At 37.3% G+C, this 25819-nt stretch overlaps 1 protein-coding gene across 1 annotated transcript; it reads left to right on the top strand.

Annotated features, from left to right (window-relative positions):
• The first annotated feature begins 9788 nt into the window (after positions 1 to 9788).
• caly (calcyon neuron-specific vesicular protein) lies at positions 9789 to 21950 on the top strand. The gene is made up of 5 exons (XM_052127419.1): positions 9789 to 9910; positions 14994 to 15124; positions 16886 to 17002; positions 17499 to 17612; positions 20325 to 21950. The coding sequence occupies exons 2-5, from the start codon at positions 14996 to 14998 to the stop codon at positions 20514 to 20516; spliced, it is 552 nt and encodes a 183-aa protein (XP_051983379.1). The 5' UTR covers positions 9789 to 9910; positions 14994 to 14995; the 3' UTR covers positions 20517 to 21950.
• Positions 21951 to 25819: the final 3869 nt, after the last annotated feature.

Here is a 25819-nt window from a genome sequence, read left to right as displayed (position 1 = left end):
TTTCTAGATTCTCCAAAATTACTTTTCTATCAATCTATCCATCCATCCCTCTATATATCTACAGTATCTATCATCCATCCATCCATTTCTATCTACTGTATCAATCTATCCATCCATCTGTCTGTCCATCCATCCAACCATCTATATATCCATTTCCATCTACATTATCTATCATCCATCCTTCCATCCATCCATTTTCATCTACAGTATATATCTATCCATCCATACATACATACATCAATCTACAGTCTCTATCATCCATCCTTCAACCATCCATTTCCATCTATAGTATATATCTATCATCCATCTATCTAATTACATCTACTATATATCTATCCATCCATCCATCCATACAGCCAGCCATCCATTCATCCATACATCCATCCATCCATCTACAGTATCTATCATCCATCCATTCATCCATTTCCATCTACAGTATCTATCTTTCTATCTATCTATCTATCTATCTATCTATAATCCATCCTTCTGACCATCCTTCCGTCTATCTATCTACAGTATCTATCATCCATCCATTTCCATCTACAATATCTCTCTATCCATCCATCCTTCCAACCATCCTTCCATCCATCCATCCATTTCTATCTACTGTATCTATCTATCTGTCCATCCATCCATCCTTCTATCCATCCATCCATCCATCCATCCATCCATTTCCATCTATAGCATCTATCATCCATCCATTTCCCTCTACAGGATCTATTTATCCATCCATTCATCCTTCTGACCGTCCTTCCATCCATCCATATACAGTGTCTATCATCCATCCAATTCAATCTTCCATCTATCAATCTATAAGTCCATCCATCAATCTATCTACATAATCTATACGTCCATCCATCCATTTCTATCTACTGTATCTATCTATCTAGTCTGTCCATCCATCCTTCTATCTATCCATCTATCCATCATTCCATCCATTCATCCATTTCATTCTATAGTATCTATCCATCCATTCATCCATCTATCCATCCATCCATCTATCATCTATCTATCTGTCCATCTGCCTGTCCATCTATCTATCTTTAGTTATATTACAGTCTTAGCCTGCGTAACCCTATTGTACTACAGTTTGGGCTACAACTCCTTTGGAGCAGCATTTTAAGTCTCACCTGTTCAACAGAAGTGTGTTTCCTTTTCGCTCGTTGTCTCTTGAGTGTTTACGGTCAATGCAGATCCAGCTAAGATGACTTGTTTCATGTGCAGTTGAGTGAGGACTGTGTTCTGCTGGGGAAAATCCTCTGGCAACGAGTTAAAATGTACTAAAAATAAACTAAAGTAATACCCTGGCTTTGCTGCACGAGTGTGTGTAGGTGTGCTGTTTTGATCAACCTTTGAATATGTTTTCCATAGGTAGAAAAGTGTTACATATTATAAAGCCTCCCTGTACTATCTGTAATGTATTTGACTATGATCTACTGTTTTTCATTAAACCTTGCACATTTACTTTCATACATTTGTATGTTCTTTTAGAATATGCACCTCCGATATACTCTGATCAATAGTATTGCGCAGTATTTCAATCTTTAATCTTCATCTTTGAACATATAGTTATACTTCCTGTTGGGTAGTATTTCAGAAATATGCAAGTTTGAACACACTTGACTGATAAATTGTGCCTATGTATGAATTTCTATACAAAAAAAAAGTATTTATTTATTTATTTCAATTATTAATTTAACAGAATAGTGAAGGAAATGCAGCCAACACGTGGCCAGCACACATAGGAACTCCTTCAATAATGTTTAAAAAGCATCTCACGATGCATCTAATGAAGTTGCTTAAGAGAATGACCAGAGTGTGCAAAGCTCTTGACAAAGAGACACTTTCAAGAAGCTCAGACGTAAGATAGTTGCCAACATACTTCATAATTTGCATTCTTCCATTTGTGTTGTTTATTCTAAAATATGGAAAATAGTATAAATAAAGAATGAGTATGGAGTGTCCTAACTTTTGACTGGTAATGTAGTTCTACACATGAGAGAAAATATTTACTGCCACATTTTGTTATGTATCTCTGAGATTCTTATTGCAAAACTCAGTTCTGAATGTGTGCCATCTCTCTTTAATCATCCAGACACTTTCCCACACACCAAACAATTGATGCATGGTTTGATGATTTAAAGATAAATGACTCTTTAGTAATCACCACTATCTTGCTTCAGGCATACAGTAACTCACCATGTTACTTTCACAGAGCAGGTACGTAGGTCTGTACACAGCTAATGACAATTCATTCATTTTTCTCACCCATCTAACATAGTTAGATGACATTTTAACAATATATTCCTTGCACGAACAAGTACTTCTGACGGTACCAGCATTTCCAGTCATAACTTTGTCTTTCACTGCAGTTATTTCGGCAGACTATTTGTACTTTTTAAGGCTATCAGTTGATTATAATAAATAATTGTGTTTATAATGCCAACATTGATCTCAAATAATGAATTTGCTCAAATTTGCCTCTAAAATATATATTTAAGTGTGTATGATTTTTGGGACGACATTTTACCTGTATCTCATTTTCTTAAAAAAACTGGGTTAGAGTTAGGCACTTATAATTGAAGCGAATGGGGCCAATTCGAAACATTAAAATACACTTTATTTTACAGTAACCTTGTTGTACATATTACTAACAATCAAATATGCATAAAAACAAGCAGCTGACCCTAAACCAAACCCTTACCCTAAACCTACAGTAAGTGCATGTCATTACTCGTGTAATTACACTATAACAATATTTTAAGTTCAAATAATACACAAGTTTTAACAGAATAATTAATGTATGTGCTTTTATTATAAGCTTCATATTTCTGCCTTTAAACCCTCCAAAAATTGTCCCATTCACTTCCATTTTGAGTGCCTCACTGCAACCTTGATTTTTGTTTTGTTTTTTGTGGTAGTAAACATTGTGACGCAAATGCTGTCAGTTTTTGCTTAACTTGCATTGAAACCGGAATATTTCTTTAAGTACGACAAGAAGCCAAGTGCTTAGCTTTTTTGAGTTCCATCTGGAATTTCCAATGGGCTTTTAGAATGAGTGTTTTTGATTTATGAATGAGGTCTGTGGTCTCTGTGATCATTACTTGAAGAGACTTTAACATTTTGTTGTACAACAGACCTCAAACTTGAGTTTTATAACCGCTGGTGTTTTTTATAAACATGAATTAAAAAAAGTTGCTGACATGGTGCAAACTCAGGACTACAACAACCACAAAATGTATGCATTTATGCTAAATTTATAACAAATTGGACAACTGTTGTGTAGTCCATATATAGCAACTTGATAGCAAATTAGCATTTTTAAAAGCACAGGGGTTTCAAAATTCACATATGAGTTATGACGGTGCATAATGTACAATATATTTCAGAAACAAATGTGAAAGTCTCTTCAAGTAATGTTAACCACCTTTTACTTGATATTCTAAAAACCCTTTGGAAATTCCTAAGGGGTCCCTTGGCAAATTAGCCTTCTAGGATGGGCTTCATATTGACATCATGACTGAACTGCTCTTTACCATAGAGACATGATTAGAGTAATGATTACTCTTCGAAGTCTTTAGGAAAAGTCTTCAAGCTTTACAAAATAGGAAAGGGAAATTTCTCAGAGAGCTGGATCAGGCAATGTATGAAGAAAGAACTCAAACATGATTGTGATCATACAGAGAATCTTTCCATAACTGGAGGGAGAAGATTTCAAGTGATTAACGCATGACATCCGATATGACATCGCTCAAGGCAGATGGCATAACTCTACATGCTTAGAGCATAAGACTTTCTGCTATCTTGGCTTGATTCCAGTAAAGGAGAGGAAGACATGGGAGAAAATTGAATTATTTTGCTAATACTGAACTGCACTGTTGTTTTCATTCTGAACACTCTTGGCTAAAGAAGAAATCAAGTATACTCAGTGGTTGAGCAGACAGGCATTTACTGATTCAAAATCAGTTCTGGGAAACTCCTCTGCTCCTCATTATTATATTTTTCATTTTAGTATTATAGGACATTTGGGGCACTTTCAAAAGGGTGCTTGTTCTCCAAATGATTGCATCAATGTAGCAAACTAAGAAACCCCATTTTAAGCCTCAATTATTTTTAGGACAATATCTCAGCTCTGTAGGTCCATACACTGCAAGTGAATGGTGACCAGAACTTTGAAGCTGTGGGTGAGAATCAGATACATTTACATTTACATTTTATCCAAAGCGACTTACAGTGCAATTATTACAGGGACTATCCCCCCGGAGATACCTGGAGTTAAGCTCCTTGCTCAAGGACACAATGGTGGTGGCTCTGGGGATCAAACCAGCAACCTTCTGATTAACAGTTATGTGCTTTAGCCCACTACACCACCACCACTCCTATAGATACATTTTTAGTCCTTTTTTACTATAAATCCTCCTTCCCGCCCAGTAGGTGGCAATATGCAGGAAGAATGTGAATCAACAAAAGCAAAAGAAGAACTCTTAGGAGAAAAGAAAGTGAAAGTGGATATTTATAGTTGAAAAGGACTTAAATATTTACCTGTTTTTAACCACTGATGCCAACCAAACAAGCCCAGACAGCCCATGTGTGGACAGGTATGTGGAGCTTCCTTTCTGAAGGATATCTCTGGTTGGAATACATAAAGAAAGTTAATAAGTTCCAAATATCCATAGTGTTTTATAGTATATTGCATGATCGTAAAAAAAAAAACTATGAAGACAATTACTGGAAAATCTGGGTCTCCAAAAATATTAAAACATAAAGAAGTGAGCTAGCTCTGCTTTTTAACATTTGCAGATTAGCACATTCTGAGAAGGTTTTGCAAATCACATTAAAACATATCACAGCTGTATGTGATTTCAAATGTTTTTAATTGATTCAAGTGTTGAGAAGCAGCATTAAACAAATGCTTGGTTGCTACCAAATTTTCCCAGTACCATGACATCGATCCCATTCGGCAGAGTTACTGACAAACACCATCTCCCATCAGACATCTTTGCATCAATTTAAACATGTTTACCTTTTCCTGTGGTGTTACTGGTGGCGTTTTGCACAAGCAGCATCAAAAACACGTTCGTTTTCCTGGATCAGATGACTTGACTTCATCGGAAATGATGTAGTTGTCCAGCATCGTGGAATGCTAAACCAATCATATTAGGATTCAGATTGCTGCAACCAGAGGTGGAAGTCATATAAATATGGGCAGAGAAAATCAATCACTCTAATTACATCTAATAATATGACAACCTCAATGATGGCTCAAATGACACAGAATGGAGCTGGATGAGATCTTGTTACTCATGCCTGCATGCTTTGGAGAGAGAGTATACCTTAAGTCATTGCTGTATTTATAAGTGTAATTAGTTCTGATGTACAATTATTATTTTGTATTTGTTTAGGGAGGCTTATTGGAAACTTGGACTCTATAATAAATTATTTTGTAATCAGCGGCATGGACTGGGGGACTGGTCAGGGTTTAAGGAAAACTGAACACAGCAAAATACAGAGATGTCCGTAATGAAAACCTGGTCCAGAGCACTCAGGACCTCAGACTGGGCCAAAAGTTCACCTTCCATCAGGACAATGACCCTAAGCACACAGTCAAGACAATGCAAGGGTGGTTAGGGACAACTCTGTGAATGACTTGAGCCCGCACTTTAACTCAATCGAACATCTCTGGAGAGACCTGAAAATGGCTGTCCACCGATGGTCCTCATCCAACCTGACATAGCTTGAGAGGATCTGCAGAGATGAATGGCAGAAAATCCCCAAATCCAGGTGTGCAAAGCTTGTTGCATCATACCCAAAAAGATTTGAAGCTGTAATAGCTGCTATAGTTGCTTCAGCTAAGTTCTTAGTCAAGGATCTGAATGCTTATGTAAATGTGATATTTCCATTGTTTTTTCCATTGTTAGTTTTTGTATGTGCCTATAGTAATTGTGCCTTTAAAATATTTTCATTAGCAAAGTCTTTATCTCAATTATGAATTGAATATAATAATTTATAGAATGTTAGTAATGAATGATGAAATTCTGTAGCAACCAGAAACATTGGTTAATGTCATTCGTGTTAACTTTTACATGAAAACAAAGGCTGTTTTTTTGGAGCTACCTTATTTACACCCTGAAATATATAATGTAAACTCAGAAAAATAAAAAGAGGGAAAATTATTTTTTAAAAATGTTGGCTCAAGTTTTGTTTAAGCAGTTTATTAGGATGATAGTCTCATAATTTATTATTATTTTTTTTTTGTAGAGTTATAAGTCTTTTATTTTGGGCATGCCACTGAAACAGGAAATCACCTTTAAAAACACTTTCAGAGCTTAAAGGGTTAAAATAGATAGAAGTTTCAATTCAAAGACTTTAAACAGCAAAAGAAAAACACCAGACTTGTATACCTCAAATCATTTAGTGTCACTTTCTAGCTTGTTTATAATTTAATTCAGTTTGAATTTAAATGTAGTGTGTTACAGTTGCCCCCATTACAATTGCTCCCAGTCTCTCCTACTGTAGCTTTCTTTACAGTTAATGACATTTTATAATGACCTGAGACAGGAGACTAGTGTCACAGGGATGTAACAGATCATTAATGTGCTTACAAATTTTTGGCTTGGGAAAAAAAGTACAGCATGTTCATGCGTCATGCTGATAGTCATGATCTCTTCCATGTAATTGAATGCGTTAGAGCTCAAAAATGTTGGGCTCGACTGTTTGGATGGAAGTCTGATTGCCTGGACAGAAGTTTCCATGGGACAGGCATGTTGTGAATTTGCCAGCTAAGGCTGTTACATTATTTTAAAACAATTTTGACATAAACAACAACTGTGGCTTTACTTTAGATTAATGCTATATTAAAGCACTAGCATTAATATAAAAGTTTTTCAAAAACCTTTACCACACTACCAGTCCCATTCTTTATTATCATATTTAAAATAATTATATAGTAAAGTCACCAAAGTCTAAATTTGAGCTTCTTCATCGTAGCCACCCTTGCATACATTTCAATCAGTTTCACAAGGTACATCCTGGGCTATTCTATGGCTTTTTCCTGTTCACATAGATTTTCCAGGGCAACTATGCAGGGTCCTGGGCAAGCAATAAAGCAGTCAACCCCAGGAAGATTAGGGCCATGCCTAATTTAAGAGTTACTGTAAATAGGGATAATCAGGGATTAGCTTCAACTTCCCTGATAAATTTGGAAAGAGCAATTCAGTCGTGACATTTATTTACCATGTTATGTTTAGCTATGTGTGAAATTGGATTTACTGTAAATTATTGCAAAAGGTAGCCTATTACAGTTATTACTCACACACTTGAAGCACAAGAAGTTAAAGAGTAAGTCTTAAAAACCAAACAATTAAAAAAAAATCTGCACTGTCATCTAGTGGTAGCTTAGGTCCATTGAAATGCTGAGCACATAAAAATGCATTTTTGTACACGCTTGATGGTGCAGGCAAAATTCTAACCTCATTTTGACAATCAATACAAATATCGTCAGCTGACCTCTGACGTCACAATGGTTCATACACAATATAGAAAGGGGGTAAGTTTTCCAACACGTGCAGAACTCTTTAAAAACAAACAATCTAGACACATTCTAAAAAATGACATTTAACATTTTAGGTTAGGTAGGTTGTAATATATATTAACCTTCTTAAATACACACACACACACACACACACACACACACACACACTACATACTATATATATATATAATATATATATATATATATATATATATATATATATATATATATATATATATAATTAGAAGAAGAAAAAAGAAAGTCTTTATTATGGTCACACATTATACATACATTTTTGCCTATATACAGTGAAATATTTCTTTTCACATATCAGAGTGCAGGGGTCAGCCATGATCCCCCTGGAGCAGATAGGGTCAAGGGCCTTGCTCAAGGGCCCAACAGTGGCATCTTGTTAGTGTTATAGTCATATACTATATATACTATGTGTGTATATATATATATATAATTTACAGTATATACTATATTATATACTGTATATTCTGTATTTAAGATGGTTTGACACTAGGTGGCAATGTTGCATATTCTAAACCTGATTTGTTTTGATGCCTTTAAAATGGTCAAATGTAAAGCCTTGTTATTTTTATAACAGTGATTATTAAGAACAACTTAATAAAGTATGGATGTCGAAGCATAGTTTCAAAACTGTAAAAAGATTTTTACAGCATGTGTTGAAGCTGCGAGCTGAGACAGATTGTGTTTGGATTCTGAAATCTGAAGATGGTATAGATGTCATAACAAATGTAGGCCTAAATAAAATGCATAGATCCTGCAGAGACAAAATATATGTGCACATGCTCAGACAGGTCTGGCTCTGATAGTCTGTGTTTTCCTGTCTCTACTTTCACAAAAAAAAAAAGAAAAAGAAAGAAAAACACCAGTCACCAAAATCTCCATGATTCGAAATATATGGGGAGCAAAAATAGATTTCTGAATAAATAGGCCTAGAAGGCCAACAATGAAAATATATATTCTTATTTAAAATCCTTAAAGGCTTTTAATCCAAATTAGATTCTAAACGATGTTATTCGTTTAAACATCCAGATCTTAACCTCCATTTAAAAAGTCACACAGGCACTATAAATTCAAATTCAGACTCCCCAGCATGTAACAACAGTTGCTGAGAAAACAGGGTTTACAAATTAATCTTTTGCTGTCTTACTCTTATGACCTTTTACAGTATGTATGTTTTTAAAAATGTGCATTATTGCATTTCTACAAGAAAGAATTGGCTAACAGAAAGAAAAGAAACTAGGAGAAAAGAGAAATTCTGAATTAGACATATTTAAAGGAATATTTCTCCCAGAAAATGGAAATTCCCTCTTCATTTACTCAACCTCAAGCTATCCCAGATGTGTATGACTTTTTCTTTTGCTGAACACAGAGAAAGATTTTTAGAAGAATATTTCAGCTCTGTAGATCTGTACAATGCAAGTGAATGGTGGCCAGAACTTTGAAGGTCCAAAAAGCCTATAAAGGCAGCATAAAAGTAATCCATAAAACTGTAGTGGTTTAATCCATGTCTTCAGAAGCGATAAGTGTGGGTGAGAAACAGATCAACATTTGAATCCTTTTTTATTATAAATCTCCACTTTCACATTCATCTTGTTTTTGGCAATTCACATTCTTCCTGCATATCACCAAAACTAGGTAGGAGAATTTATAGTAAAAAAGGACTTCAATATTGATCTGTTTCTCACCCACACCTATCATATCACTTCTTATGACATGGATTTAACCACAGGAGTCATATGGATTATGTTTATGCTGCCTTTAGGGGCTTTTTGGACCTTCAAAGTTCTGGCCATCATTCACTTGCATTTTATGGACCTACAGAGCTGTTTGTGTTCGTCAGAAGAAAGAAGGTTATACACATCTGGGATGGCATGATGGGTGAGTAATGATGAGAGAATTTCATTTTTGGGTGAACATTCCCTTAAACTTCATCGTAATTTTAGCTTAAAATGAGTTAAATTGGTAGGAATAAAAGGACTAGACATTTTCTAAATGATGACTACTGGAAAATGTCACAAATTAACTTTATTGTAGGCCAATCTTTTTTTATTATTATTATTTCACGTGCTATAGTGCTTTGTTTTATATTTTGCAACAAAGCCTATATTGAGAAAACGCTATTGTCATTTCCTTAATGTGAATGTGTGTAAATGGATTTTGGCACCATTGATTACCCAGTTATCTTCAGCGATACAATTGACATCATACGTGAGCGACAATTCAGTGGAAATCCAGCGACAAGCAGCTGATGCTTCAGTGAATCTCACACACACACAGCCATAATAACCAGCAGCCATCAACATCATCGACAGAGAAGCATTGCCAAGACAATCGGCAGGAAAACCAGTGAGTATCTATGTTCCATTTATTTTCGACGAAAGAGAGATGGTATATTATTCTGTATCCATCTGTCGTTTTTGCGCTTTTTTTTTTTTGGCTCAAAACCTCTGGACAGCGTCTATTGCGTGATTACAAAAATGCGGGGGGAAATCAGATGTATTCAAGTAAGAGTTCCCCCTATAAAACTACATAATTTTCCTTTAGTGTGTCAACAACAATAAATGATTGGCATCGTTCTTTTTCTTAAATTATAGCCTACGCATCAGTGAATCCGCATCTGGTGTGTAATAATGGTTCATTATGAGCGGTCCATACGCCTGACATGTCAACATTGGCGGAGGCGTGTGTGATGAATTCCATATACTTACATTTGCCCATGGTATGAAACAATATAGCATAATTTATTATGACGTCATTTATTGTCATATTTGCTCAGCGTTGAGTAGCGTTGTGCGTCATCGATAGTGGTCTGTGGTCGAACCCTTTTCAAACCCTGTTTAATTTCATGATTTCAGACCAGTATGTATATATATATAACACAATACAATTTAAGGAAAGCAAATGAGACATACACAAATTTGCTAAAATAATTATTTAAAAGATTCTTATTTCACTCAATATTTACTCCTCCATTCCCTGATGGAGGGAATGAGATGTTGTGTCGATGTAGTGACTAGGGATTGAACTTGAGAGCCCCGATCACCTCGGATCTTTGAGAAAAGGCCAATGAAAATTGACGAGTGGAATTTGCATTCCACTCCCCCTGACATACTGGTATAAAAGGGAGCTGGAATGCAGGATTCATTCAGGTTTTGTGCTGAGGAGCTGAGACACGGTCCCAGCCATTTCAGGGGCTAGTACAGCGTTGTGGCAAAACGCCCCAAAACATGTCATGTAGTTCCCCACATCCCTGAAGCGACAGGGCGACTGTACCTCGGAATATACATCACAGGAGTTACTGGGGTAATCGGCACCTGTGGAGCACCTCTCCCAGTACAGGGTATATTAGACCCCGTAGTAGGGCTGGCTGCGAACTAATCCGAGTTCACAAACCAACGAGCTAAGGAGATACAACCAGCCAGCTGTTCCGTATTACCGAACTCTACCCGTTCATACCTGAAAGAACACAGAACAAAACCGGCTCAACCCGGAGATTGTAAAATCTCACAAAGATATTGGAAGTTGCCAAGCCCGCTGCTCTGCAGATGGCTGCTAGAGAGGTGCCATTGGCCAGTGCCCACGAGAACGCCACACTCCTTGTAGAGTGTGCTCGAACCCGCAAGGGGGCGGGCATGGCCTGAGTCTGGTAGGCCAATGCAGTGGTGTCCATGATCCAGTGGGCTAGCCTCTGTTTGTAGATGGCATTCCCTTTCTGCTGACCACCAAAGCAGACAAAGAACTGCTCAGAGCGTCTAAAGCTCTGTGTGCGATCCAAGTATGTGCACAAAGCATGCACTGGACACAGCAATGACAGGGATGGGTCTGCCTCCTCTTACAGGGCAGCACTTACAGGTTCACCACCTGATCCCTGAAGGGGGTTGTGGGAACCTTGGGCACATAGCCCATTCAGGGTCCCAGGATCACTTGAGAATCTGCTGGACTGAACTCCAGGCAATTTTCACTGACAGAGAACGCTTGCAGGTCCCCAACCCTATTGATGGAGGTGAGTGCAATCAGGAGTGCGGTCCTTAAGGAGAGGGCTTTCAGCTCGACTGACTCTAGCAGCTCAAATGTGGCTCTATGAAGGACAAGGAAGACCATGGAGAGATCCCATGAGGGGAAGAGGTATGGCCTGGGAGGATCAAGCCTCTGGGTGCCTCTGAGGTCATGTTTCCCTAGGGACTTACCATCCACTGCATCATGGTGTGCGGCTACACATACCTTCAAGGTGGAGGGGGACAGCTGCCCCTCCAGCCGACCTCCAACCTCTCCTGCAGGAAGGAAAGCACTGAACCGACTGCGCACCTCTGGGGTTCTTCGCCTCGGGAAGAACACCAGTTCATGAACAGGCGCCACTTCAGTGCATAATGATGCCTTGTAGCGGGAGCTCTGGCCTGAGTGATCGTGTCTACCACTCTTCCGAGTCCTGTCCAAGGGCCAGACGTGGAGGTTCCAGAGATCTGGCCGTGGGTGCCAGATTGTTCCCCATCCCTGAGAAAGAAAATGCTTCCTCAGAGGAATCTGCCAAGGAGGTGCTGTCACAAGGAGCGTGAGGTCTGAGAAACAAGTCTGGCTGGGCCAGCTCCCATCAGGAATACAGTGGTAGGATTCCCGGGAAGCGAACAGGTCTACCTGTGCTTTGATGAATCGACTCCAAATCATCTGGACCTCCTGGGGATGGAGTCTCAACTTTCCACTGAACGTTGCCTGCCTTGACAGCACGTGCCTGAACACCAAATCCCTGTGCATGCACAGCAAGTCTCGAGAGTGTGATAGAATCAGCCAGTTTTCAAGGTAGTTGAGTATGCGGATGCCCACTTCCCTTAACGGGGCAAGAGCTGCCTCTGTGACTTTTGTGAAGACACGACGGGACAGGCCGAAGGGGAGGACCTTGTACTGATACGCCTGGCCGTCAAAAGCAAACCATAGGAAGGGTCTGTGTCCAGGTAGAACCGAGACGTGAAAGGATGCGTCCTTCAGGTCTACCCCCGCAAACCAATCTTGATGCCTTTCCCCATCTCAGCTAGAGGGACAGGCTGTATCTCACCCTTGCGAAGAAGGATCGTGATCTTCACACGCCGAGTGGCGGCATTCTTGCCCAGCACCGAAGTGAAGCAGACGCCGCTGAGCCGGGGTGGCGCATGGCAAACTGAATCGTGTAGCCAAGTCGGATGGTCCTGGCCAGCCACCACGACGGGTTGGATAGCGTTAGCAACACGTCCAAGATCTGGGTGAGGGGCACTAAGGAGACAATCGCGTCTGACGTATTTGGGGGTGGAGCCTCGCAGCGGGGGGAGCAGGAAACGCCATGTCGAGGAGTGTTGCTTCGACCTGTGGCAGCTGTGCTGAGGGGGGAGCTCAAAGCACTTACCTTGCTCTGTGAATAGGCATAGGGCAGGTTAGCGACTGAGGAGGAGGGCCTCTTGGACCGTCCTCGATACTAGTCACAACTGGCTGGCCGTAGGTGTGGCACGGACGGGTGCGGGGCCCTGGCTGCAGGTGCTCCATAATAACGCTGGCTGTGGACACTGATTATGTGACCCATTGAGTGAGGAAATTGCTCTTTTTTTTTACAATTTGTGTACCGCAGCCTGTTCGAGGTGCGGCAAACAATAAGGAAAGGAAACAAAAGATTTACCTCCTGGCCCTCCACCGGTGCCTGTCCAGCAACACTGTAGGCTTTGGTTACCATAGACGACGTAGTCCTACAGGCCCTGGAGGGTCTGCGGGCACAGGTGCATCGCAACTGCCTTATCCACCTGAGGGACCTCTGTGTATCTATGGTCCACCCCTCCATCGAGGGTAGTGAGAGCAGACGAATCCAGAAGCAGCAAAAGGTGCCCTCCATGACGAGTTCGTCATGCACCTCCGGGAAGAAAGGAACCAGGGGTTGGGGCGTGGCCGTGAGTGGCGCCCCGAACCCTAGAACCAATCATCGAGCTGCAAGCGCTCAGGGGAGGCTGGAGGGTTCCAGTCCAACCCAATACTTGCCTTAACCCGGGCAAGCATGGCGGTCAAATATACGCAAACCAGCGCCACGGTCAAAATAACTAAGATCACATTTTTCCCCATTCTGATGGTTGATGTGCACAATAACTGAAGCTCCTGACCTGTATCTGCATGATTTTATGCACTGCACTGCTGCCACATGACTGGCCGATAAGATAATCACATTAATTTGTAAGTCTACAGGTGTTCCTAATAAAGTGCTCAGTGAGTGTATATTGGTCTTTATTTAGTGATTGTCCTGTTTTTGTGTTTTGTTATCTGGAGCAATATCTCTTTAATAGTTTAATAGGAACTGTAGGGGGAGAGAATAAGAGCAGTAACCTATCAGATGTTTTCCCTGGTCTGCTAATGAGTAAGGCATGAGCGAGTCTGTGTGAATTAGTAGGAATAGACATGCACAATGACTCATAATGACATGAAGAGAGACTCACAGTTACTGAATAAACAACATCACAGAGCTCAATCAGCAGAAACCTCAGAGTCAGACATAATTTAAAGATATTTACAGACTAACAAGTGCTAAATAGAAAATATCATGCAAAATCAGATGTAGTAATGTCAGAGATGCTAATCCTCTCAGGCGGGTGATGCTATGGAAGGAAATAATGCAACCCACCTGCATTATTTAATGTCAACAGGACCTTCAATCCTAACTTTTAATTCCCTCAAAGAAAAGATCAGCGATACTTCTTCCAAGAATTCCGACCTAAACGGTGTACAGAAAATAATGGCTTTTACCTAAAAGCTCGTCTACTTTTTTTAATGGCTGAGAGCGATGTAGTTGATGGCTGATATACTGTATGTAATACAGTTTAAAAAGAATAGAAAATATGTACACAAACTTGATGAATTTACAGTCCACGAGTTTGCATATTTATATAATCCTTATGATATGGAGGTTAAAAGATTTAAGATGGAGGACTTGAGCTCGAGAGTCTACTATTAAAAAAAACGAATAATAATAATAACAATAATAGTATGCAATCATATTAGAAGGTATCAGTTAATGATACCACATAGCACCTATTAAATTCCAATATCGTAACCACCTGAAAAAGGTTGAAAGGTTTTAATGTTTTTTAAATAGAAATACTTTCAATTTGTTAATAAATTAGATTGGGAACAATCTTGATCCACACTGCCTAAGACACTACAGAGAAAATGAATAAGTAGGAGCCCAAACGAAACAAAAAATTATAATTTTTATTTTCACATAATTTGTTTTATATCTCTCCGCAAGTTATATTGGAGGTTCAAAAAAACGTTTTTTTTTTATTATTCTGAAATATGACAATGGGAGAAGTTTTGTGCTGAAAGTATGAAGGAATCCAGTGTTAGAGCTGTCTATTTGTGGTGGTGTATTTTATCCAAGTGCTGAAAATTCTCTCCTCTAAGATTTGACTGTTTGTGTTTGTCTCAGAAATGGTTAAACTGGGCAGTAACCTGGTAGAGAAGGTGGAGAGACAGCCGTCAGTGGAGGACGGTTTCGACAACATCCCCCTCATCACTCCACTGGAGGTCAGCCAGTTACAGCAGCCTTTCCCTGACAAGGTAATTACCATTCATGCATTAGAGAGTAGAGCCCACACATAGCTCCATATTACAGACCGCAGTGGCCCTCTGTTATTCATTACTCTCCATAGAACTTCATTTAGGGGAAGAATGTCACAGGAGACCGGAGGTGGACAAGCAGACATCTAGTTACACTGATACCATCAAAGACATGCTCAAAACCACCACGTTAGATCCTACCAGAAAGACTGGCATGGAAAAAAAAAATCATGTTACAGCATCAGGATATTCACTGTCATTGCATATGATATTCTTTGACATTGAGTGGCTGATGGATAATTAGCAAACTATATGATCATGCAAACGCACTTGCACTCATGTCAGGGCTATCACAGATGGCTTGTGTCTATTCTTAGCCTTGTAGGAGGCAAGTACAAAGAGTGTAAAATCAGTTTGAATTTGCATTTAACTTTATAATGAAACTAATTTTAAAAAAATCACACATTTTATAAGATTAGGAGATAGCTCTCTGCATTTTTAAAGGTACAGTTCTAACAAAAATGTTGTCATTGTTTACTTAACCTTGTATTATTTTCTTCCTTCTGTGAAACACACAAAAAAGATGTTATGCAGCTGCTTAATGTCCAAGCTGCTCATTTTCATAAAAAGAGTGAAATATTTGTATGGTTATATCTACTGCCAAACAATAAAAAAGCACTACAGAAGAATCATAATAGTATTCCATATGACCTGTGTTCTATATTTTGAGTCTTTATAGAGATTTTAGTCATTGTTTATTGATAAACATCTCTGCCGTAAATGTAGTTTTTTAGCCTTGTCTGAAAGTTTTAAGTTTGATGGTTAGATAGATAGATAGAGCAACATAAAGCAGATCAAAAGCCTTGTTTACGTTTGAATAGTTGACAGTTGGAGTTTGAATTAACGAGCATTCTGTTGGCTAATTTAAACATTCCCTCAATGTAAGTCTATGGGATTTTTCCCATTTTGTTATTGTCTGTGAAAACTGTAAGTCTGATCAGTTAGAAAAGCACACAATTCCAGAACAGTCTGAATGTCTGTGCCAAGTTTGATGGATGTAGCCTAAACTCTAGGAGTTAGACATTTTGGTCTCGATTAAGGGATTTTGGAGAAGAAAAAACTAAACTAAATTGATAGAATAACAGTATGTTGGCTTCGGCTAGCCAACATAATAAGATTAGTGAGCTCTTGCAATGGGGAATATTATCATTGAATAACTTTGGTTGTATGGACATGAGCAGCTCAGGCATTCTGCCTAACATCTCCCTTTGTGTTTCATGGATGCAATATAGCAGGTTTGGAACGTTAGGGTGAAATGATGTAAGAATTAAAATTTTTGGGTGAACTATCCCTTTATGTCCCTGAAGAAACATTCTGTGTATCCTTTATACTGTATTGACTGATCTGATTGCTAGAGCAATATCATTTACAAAGACATACTCATCCTATCCAAGAAATGAATCATACATTAAGCTTAAATCAGAGTAGATACGACTTGGTTGGCATGTCCATATTTTGGCTCTCCCAATGGTACTTTGAAGAGTCATTGTTTTTCACAAATCAATTTACTATGATCAGTCGGTTCTGAATGAAGCCATGTATCTGTGTTATATTAATGTCAAATATTTTGATTGCAATGATGCTTTGTTTAAATAAGCATACTAGTTATGAAACCAGCGGGTCTTTTCTTCTGCTTCCAGTTCATTACATGGACTGTTTTAATAGTTCATCTTTCTTTCTGTCTCTGACTTCATTCTGTAGGTGATCGTGAAAACCACGACAGAGTATCAGCTGAAGGAGAAGAAGAGGAAGCTGTATGTGCCGAGCATCAAGAAGCTAAACATAAACCTTTATGATGAGATGTCAGAGAAGGTCAAGGTAAAGCAGTCTCTGCTACAGTATGCTACCAGGCACTACATTCATCCTGATCAACCTATACGACATCTGCCCTATAAAGCCGATTGTTCCTATAAATTCTTGTCTCTTTGTTTTTCAATGTGAATGTAATTTGAAAAGAAAACTGGAGGGCAGGGTTCGTGTATCTGGTAAACCTTATGGGTTAAGGGGTAAGTGGATGTCCCCAGTGGTGTCCACAATAAAGAAATTAGAATTACCACTGGCTTTATTTAAAAACTATAGAAGTCTGTATGTCCTTGTTTAGATTGTATTAGTTATTCTTTTAGTTATTAAGTACATGTGTGTGTTGGTGTATTTTCATATGTATATTGTTAAATGGTATGCATCCATGAGTATCCAATTATGTGTTAGGGGTCATCAGGCTTGTTTTAGGTCAAATACCTTGGTGGATAGAAAGATACAGAAATGTAAAATTGAGTGTTGGATTTTAAGTATGACGTGTCTGTGTATTTTCTAGCTGACTGGGCTGATTGTTATCACCTTGGCTTTCTTGGCTTGCCTGCTGCTGTTGGTCATGTATAAAGCACTGTGGTACGACCAGCTTGGCTGCCCAGAAGGCTTCATCCTCCAGGTATTCAGCCAAACACAATCCCTTTTTTTCTATCCATTCTGATAAGGAATATTGGTGGTCTACGTCAGTGACTCTCAACTGGTTTCTTGTCAGAACCCAGATTTTACTTCATCAAGTGGAAACTTAACACAATAGCAAATATTAAACCAAATCACCCCTTCAATAAATCAAACAGGATCCTCTAACCATTTTGAGAAAAAGGGCTTTTCACATTACCTGTCCATGTTGGTTAGCTTTAACCATTTGACAGGAAACGTTGTGCCAAAACACCGCTTAAGTGGATGCACGGCCCACATCAAAAACAAACTCTGCTGCACTACATCATTTTCCTCATTGGGTTTAGAAAGGTTTGTTCTTTCTTTTCCTTTCAGGGAATCATCTTAGTATGACAGCATAAGACAAGATAATCAAACAGATGATTATAACATAAATGACTATTACATATGACATTGTTTGTGGCTAAGCTAAGTTGTACATCATTAGACTTGCAGATAGCATCTTAAGTAGTGAATTAGCAGTGGCGGTGTGTGAGAATTTCAGAATTAGTTCTAACCACGACTAAACTGTGATTAAGGCCTGCAGGTGCATCCACCTCACTCCCTTTGATGCAGAAAACACTGCTGTAATTAGGCTGCCACACTAACATAAAGTTGCTAACTAGAAGAGCGGGAAAATAGACTTTTGTTAAGATGAAACGAGCTTTATGGAACCTGAGGCATGTTGACAACACTTGATTGTCTTTTTTGGGATGAATAACTTTTTCCTCAACTGTTTCTTCCAAAACCGAAGTAGTTTTACAAATTGGACATTTTGGGGAAAACGCTTGAAAATTGGAAGGGGGGTCCATTGTTTACATTCAAAAGATATAAAATTGTGCAAAACTTTGTTACTGCTTCGTGTAGTATGACAGTAAAAATATATTTGAATGATATTCTGAATAATGTTAAATGAGATCATACAAATAACAGTTCAGGAAGTTAGCATTGTAGGTATTTGAATATGTGAATCTGTGAGGGCAGGGGTGTAGATTCTGGGGGAGGGGGGGGGTTAATAATCAAGACTAGCAAGTACAACCACCCCCCCACCCCCGCTTCACAATAGAACTTCCCAATGTGTAAACCACATTTATTTTTTTCTTAAAATACAGATTCCCCTCTCTCTTTTTGCTTTTGGTATATAACGGTCTATTTCATACGTAAGATTACTTATTACTTGGGGCGGGGTTACGACTTCCGAGGCCCCAAGCAACCATCCAGTTGGGCCCCCTTTTGCCGTCCAACTAGGGCTGGGTGATTTGGCTCCAAAAATTATAGATAATATATAATAAAAATATATTTAATAAAATATATTTATTGCTCAGAAATGACATAAAATTGATTCTAAATAATAATTTTTTATTAATCCAAGCCATTGTAGCCAAGTAGATTCAAAATCTAGTTTAAGATCATTTTTTTCCACAGTTTTTCAGTAAATAAAGACATGAAAGAATGGTATTTAATTTATAATTTAATAAATATAGGTTATATGCACTAATACAACAATACAGTAATAAACAAATTATATATATATATATACGTTTACAAAAAATATTTGCAAATGAACACATTGTGCAAAAACTACAACTTCACTCACTTATACTTTAGAACCCAGTTAAATAGTTTCCAGTCAAGTTTATTATAATAATATGTTACTGAATTATTATTATTATTATTTTGTGGATTTGTCTATAAATCTAAAATACATTAAATTAGATTTGCATTGTATATATTTTTTTGTGTATTCTGTATATTGTTTATTTGTGGCACACAGAGTTTGAAAATTGTTTTCTTTTTTTCATTTTTTAACAAATGGAGCTAAGTTAGGGGCCGTTTTGCTGAATCTGTGCTGGTTTTAATTGTTTTTTTTTAAGTAAACTGCACTGACATCTTTAGACCATTAAGTTGCGTTTGCTGTTGTTTTATTTTCAGCGTCTCGTGCAGGAGCAGCACATTTTTTAGTTAACTTTTCAAAACGTTTTTCAAGACACCTACGTTCGGTTCTGTTTGTTGGACTGCATCTAGCTTTTTTTTTTATGCAGGAAAGCATTCTGTCTAAAGAGCCTCTAAAGGCCAATGTATACTTTGGTTTTCCAGTGCCACTATGTCTAGCGCATAGTGTGTGTGGTGGACATTTTGTCATCAGCACATACGCACTGAATTTGTCCGCATCTTTGCGCATCATCTGCACGTGAACCTGGCATTGACTATACTAAGGAGTATCACAATGCAGTAGAAGTGTGCATTAAAATGTGTCCGTATGGGCTCGCAGTCAAAAGAGTACACTTTGAAAGACTAAGTGCGAAACCAAGCGCGAGAAGTAACGCGGCACATGGAAAAACGAAGTATACTTTTAAGCATCTAATTTTTAGAACAACCTTTGGAAATTACTTAGAAAGAAAGGTCATTACATTATTGATCTCTCCAAATGTATGCATTTGTGTAAATAGAAGTGGCAGAACCGCTGGGATTTAAAAGTTCAACATTTATTTCTGACATTGTGAGGGGTAGCAGTCAGCGGTTTGGCCTCCATAACAATGCTATATCAAATGGAGTGCTGAGCTATGACACATTCACCTTTAAGTTTGATTTATTGGTGCACCTACCTGACCTTCTTATTTCTAGTTGATGTGTTCTCATATAACCTTTATATGCAAACCTCAACTTTCTAATCCAGCACAGGCACTGCACACCGACAGCTCTAGAGATGTACTACCCTGAGCAGGATTCCAGGGGCAGCCTCTACACCGCAATGACCCACCTCAACCAGGCCAAGAGGAACATCCCAGAGCTGTCTTCACCATGGCTACCGGTCATCAACGCTCTGAAGGAGGCCCAGAGGGCCAAAGAGGAGGCAAACCACTCGTAAAGATAATTGGAGACAAGAGGAGGTGGGGCGTGATGTTTGGTGTGGTAGTTTACACTGTATGTAAGGTATGTGAGGACTCAATCCTAAAGAATTGATGTTGAAGTAGTTCTGAAAGGGATTACTGCTTATATGTGTTTATTGTTTGTTTAAGACAGACAAAATTCCTTGAATATGACTGGAATAACTAATAAGTTTTACTGTGACTCACATAATGTCTTTGCAGTGATCTTTTTAGACGTCCGTGGAAGTTTCTAGGTTTGGAATCTACTGCGTAGGCATTCTGCAATACAAATGCTTTCAGCCTCTCAGAAATCTCATGATGCTCAATATCATTTTAGAAGAAATGTAGAATTTCAAAGCTTGTTCTTAAAGCGTTTTAAATCTCACCACACCATGTTTTGATGGTACATCTGACTGTGGCATTGTAGGTTTAGTTGTGCTGCTTGTAATTCTTGCAACGTTTGCTAAGCGTTGTTTCTCGATTATGGTTTAATTTGAAGTAATTGGGCGCAGTGGAACGGATTGTGCATTGGCTGTTAATTGCGCTCTAATTAATTTCAATGCGACAGAGTTGATTTGCGAGACAAAAGCATTCCAAAAAAATCGGATTGTTTTCTCCAAGCACCTCTGAAATTCTGAATGTTGTCTTTAAGCAATGTCTCTTTGATTTAAAAGTAAAAAAACGACTACAACCCTGGAGCTTTTTTGTACATTATACTAAAGAAAAAAAATGAAAATCTGACTGACGTTAAAATTGTAAGGAAGAAATAACTCGACTTTATACACATTTGCATGTTTAACTTATTCCCACAAAACTGCAACCCATCTTAGAATTGAAACTAAAGCTTAAGATTTTAAAATCAAGTTGTTGAATGTAAACTGGATTATCTATTTTTAGATTTTAGTTGAAAGTATCAGTGTTTTGTTCGTGTGTTGAAACATTTACACAGAGCACCAGCAGCCATTTAAGTGTGTAATTAATGTTGTGAATTATTCTTTAAAAAGTTCAAGAATGTGATAAAACGCCTCATGCAGGCGGGTGACCTTTTGTGTACATTAAGCACACCTTCAGCAAATGAGTCGATGCTGTTCTGAATGTATAAACTGACAATAGCTGTTTAAAACGTGTTTCCCCCTTTAGTTACTGGTTTGTTGTATTCATTTAACATGCTCTGTATTTATCTATTGTGATATGTCAACTTTTTAATTTTCATTGGTTTCCAGTTGCTATATATATATGTAAAGTTATAAAGTATTTATGTATGTATGTACCTTTTTTTAATTTATTTTTTATTATTATTCATGCTTTAGTTTACTGGTACAAGAAGGATGTAAGCAAGGTTCTTGTTATCATAAAGCCTAAAGTATTAGTCATTTCTGTGTGTGACAAACTTCGATCTATCCTCAGTGGATAATAAGAATAAAGGTGTCAGTATTCACCAGCTCTGTGTTTTGTCATTAAAAGCGTTGTCATTTGAGCTATTCAGATTGTAAAATCATGGAACAATGATGACGCTGTGAATTCAAGGCAATGCATTATAAAATATGCAGGCAAATATAGCTATTTCAGATCATATTTTAATTTAAAAGCAACTAATTACTATTATAAAATGAATAAAATGTAGTTTCTCTAGCTCAACTTGTACTTGAACTATAGCAACATTTAAGATAGGCTTACATCTAAATGCAAACTATAAGAATGGGAATAAATAGCATCTGTAGTCATAATGCTGTGCAAGTATGCACTTAAATTCAATTTAAGGCTTATTTGTTAAATCTGGCCAATTATAGTCGATTATAAATGTGACAATATTTATATGTATATGCATCACAATGTAAAAATTTAAAAAGCTAACTGAAATCTCAAATTCTAATAGACCATGTTTTATGTACACAGAAAACTGCAAAACAAAAATTAACTAAATCTTATTGTTAATGAAAATTTCTAAGTAAATCTTAATGGTATGAAAGTTAGTAAATTCTACTTGACTTTATAGCATAATATTGATTAAAGTGAGTTCATTTAACTTAACATAACATTTTAGTAAATTCAGTGACTTTTATATACAAATATGATATAAATGTTACTTAATTAAACTTAGTAAAATGTAAATAAACATCTTATTATAACATGACACATTTTAAATATTCCTTACCAAAATATGTACTATATGACAATTGGAAGTCTCCCACAGGGAAACATTATGCATACTATGCAGTCTATGAGACATACCCTGCATTACTGCAATAAAAGCAAGATAATAAGCTGTGCACGCAGACTTTAATACTTGATGCATAAAACACAATGATGGTGGCAATCAACAGATAAATTTTTTGATCATGAATGGATCATTTTGAGTAGAAAATTAACTTCAAGTAGCACAAAACAAGAAGTTACCAAACGTTACAACAAAATGAACAGTACAAACGGTGTAAATTAACTTGCAAACAGTGAAACCATGCAAGCTCATTCATTATTCAAGCACAATGCATGCTGGGAACACCAGCTTCGAAAATAAGTCAAATTAAAAAATAATTGACTTATTTGATTTACTAGTGAAATGTACTCATATGATCAAATGACAAGGTTTTCTACTTTAGCAATAATACATGACGAATTGCAAAGATAACAAACAATCATATATAATATTTACTTATAAGCAAGACAATTTATTTGTACATGTTTGAATGTAGAATTTACTTAATACTTTCATGTTCAAGAAAGATATAATATGAGACACTCAAAAGCCAGAGAACCTGAAACAGAACAGGATCGTATACTATGTGGCCTGAAGTTCCTTCTGAAATAACATTATCATTCCTTGTACTGTATCTCACTCAGGCGTTGAACCAAATAATGTGTTCAAAAGTAATTATTAGGGAATGCACAGTCAGCACACAGCTGGTGTTGCCGGGAGAAAGGCTGTACATTTGAACGAGTGTGTAAAGGGCTTGTGGGTCAAGCCGTGTGTGTGTGTGTGTGTGTGTGTGTGTGTGTGTGTGTGTGTCTTTAATATGAGACTCAGTATGATCTCCCAAGTGCTGGCGCCAGCAAAGAATGACTCTCATTACAGATACATCTCTCTCTCTCTCTCTCTCTCTCTCTCTCTCTCTCTCTCTCTCTCTCTCTCTCTCTCTCTGTGTGTGTGTGTACCTTCCTCCCTCTCTTTAACTCTCTCTCACACACACACACTCACACAAACATTAGCAGATTAAAATGAGGTGTCAGAATACTCATCTCAGTTTGGCAACCTACTGTACCAAATGGACCGTCTAAACTAATGTTCTGCTAAATCCTCCACAACAATCCTCCCTCCAAACACACTACCCAAACAACAGACTCTATTTTCGAACTAATTTCCCAGATTTTAGAATAATGAAAATTTAGAAATGTAAAATGAGAAAGACTATGAAATAACACAAATTGAAATGTAGGAATTATGAATTGAAACACGCTGGACATTCTCTCAAGAATCTTTACCTGGGATGCTTTTTACACTAAACATTATTGTTGTAAAGGCGTTTCCATTTGTTGGCTGATTTTTCTTCAACATTTGGTCCAACTTATCTATTACATTTTTTCAAGACATGTATACGTAGGTACAGTTTATCTACACACACACACACACACACACACACACACACAAAGCATTTAGGTCAACCATTCAATCAAAAGGTTTTTAAGGGAAAGTATAAAGAGAAATATAAAGTTAGTCATGTGTTTCCAAACTGGTAAAGTGTATGTCTGCACAATGTACTTTCACTTTAATGGTGCTAAACACACCATACAGTAACTGAACTGCACTCCATAAGCCTAAATATCTAGATTACATTTAATTAAATTTGCATTGTATATATTTTTGGAGTAATACTGTATATTGTATATTGTGGCACTACACTTCTGGCATTTTTGCAACAACAACAAAAATGATTTTATATATATATATATTAGTTCTATATATTTCAGTGGTACAAAAAAAATGGGGGAAAATATATATATATATAATTAGTATGATTTATTTATTTTTGTACCACTGAAATATACTGTATATAACTATTTATATCTCATTCTGGTAATGAGAAGAATGACAATACATATTATTATACTTGATTTTCCTGTACTGGTGCTGTAGAGCAGCAAGATGATCTCAGACAGACAAAAGAAGTTCTTCATTATCACTCCATTACTGTCGACAGACATGTACGTATGTTTCACACAGCTAACACACATTCTCACACTGTGAAAACTAACAGGCTTTGCTTTGTTCTTGTCAAAATAAACTCATACAGGTCATTTCCCAAAGATCTTCAGGCGCTTGATGTGGCCCTGTATCTGCCGAAATTCAATAAAGGTTATACAGATCCAAACTCTGAATGCTTCGAAAATGAGAAAGCATTATATAATAATAAGCATTGTTTTTTTTGTTTTTTTTTGTACAAAGTACTTTAATATTTAGACATGAACCTTTACATAACATAAATAAAAATAAGTGTTTTTGTTTTGTTTTGTACAAAAGGACTTTAGTGTTTAGATATGTTTGAGTATGAATGTTTGTATTGTGTTTTGTTTTGTTTAATTTGTTAATAACAAGAAGCTTTTTTGGTAGAAAAGTACTTTGAAGTTCAGATCTATTTAGATATGAAAGTTTGGATAATGGTAAGAGTTTGAACCATTTATTTTATTTTATATAAAAAAAAAATTGTAAACTGTAGAAGAGCACACTGATGTTTAAATATTAACCGATAAATAGCATTAATAATGAAATGATATTTATATATATATATATATATATATATATATATATATATATATATATAGTACAAGAGAACTTTGATGTTTATATTCACTCATTGAGCACTTTATTAGGAACAATCTGGTCCTAATAAAGTGCCACAAGTGGTCTTCTGATGTTGAAGCCCATCCGCCTCTAGGTTCCAAGTGTTGTGCATTCTGAGATGCTATTCTTTTCACTACATTTGTACAGTGGTTATCTGAGTTACCGTAGCCTTTCTGTCATCTCAAACCAGTCTGGCCATTCTCTGTTGACCTCTCTCATAAACAAGGCATTTCTGTATACAGAACTGCCGCTCACTGGATGTTTTTCTGTTTTTGGCACCATTCTGTGTAAACTCTAGAGACTGTTTTGCATGAAAATCCCAGGAGATCAGCAATTACAGAAATACTCAAACCAGCCTGTGTGGCACCAACAATTATGTCACGGTCTGAATCACTGAAATTTGTTCACCATTCTGATGGTTGATGTGAACATTAACTGAAGCTCCTGACCCATACCTGCATGATT

Source organism: Xyrauchen texanus, chromosome 5, assembly GCF_025860055.1.
Source record: "Xyrauchen texanus isolate HMW12.3.18 chromosome 5, RBS_HiC_50CHRs, whole genome shotgun sequence".
NCBI classification, from domain to species: Eukaryota; Metazoa; Chordata; class Actinopteri; order Cypriniformes; family Catostomidae; genus Xyrauchen; species Xyrauchen texanus.
The sequence above is the reverse complement of the archived record's forward strand: the minus strand, read 5'-3'. Positions and strand labels throughout refer to the sequence as shown.

Coding starts and splice junctions, on each gene's coding strand:
- caly (XM_052127419.1), top strand. CDS start 14,996: ATGGTTAAACTGGGCAGTAACCTGGTAGAGAAGGTGGAGAGACAGCCG. Junction 15,125..16,885: donor AGCAGCCTTTCCCTGACAAG/GTAATTACCATT, acceptor TTCATTCTGTAG/GTGATCGTGAAAACCACGAC. Junction 17,613..20,324: donor CAGAAGGCTTCATCCTCCAG/GTATTCAGCCAA, acceptor TTTCTAATCCAG/CACAGGCACTGCACACCGAC.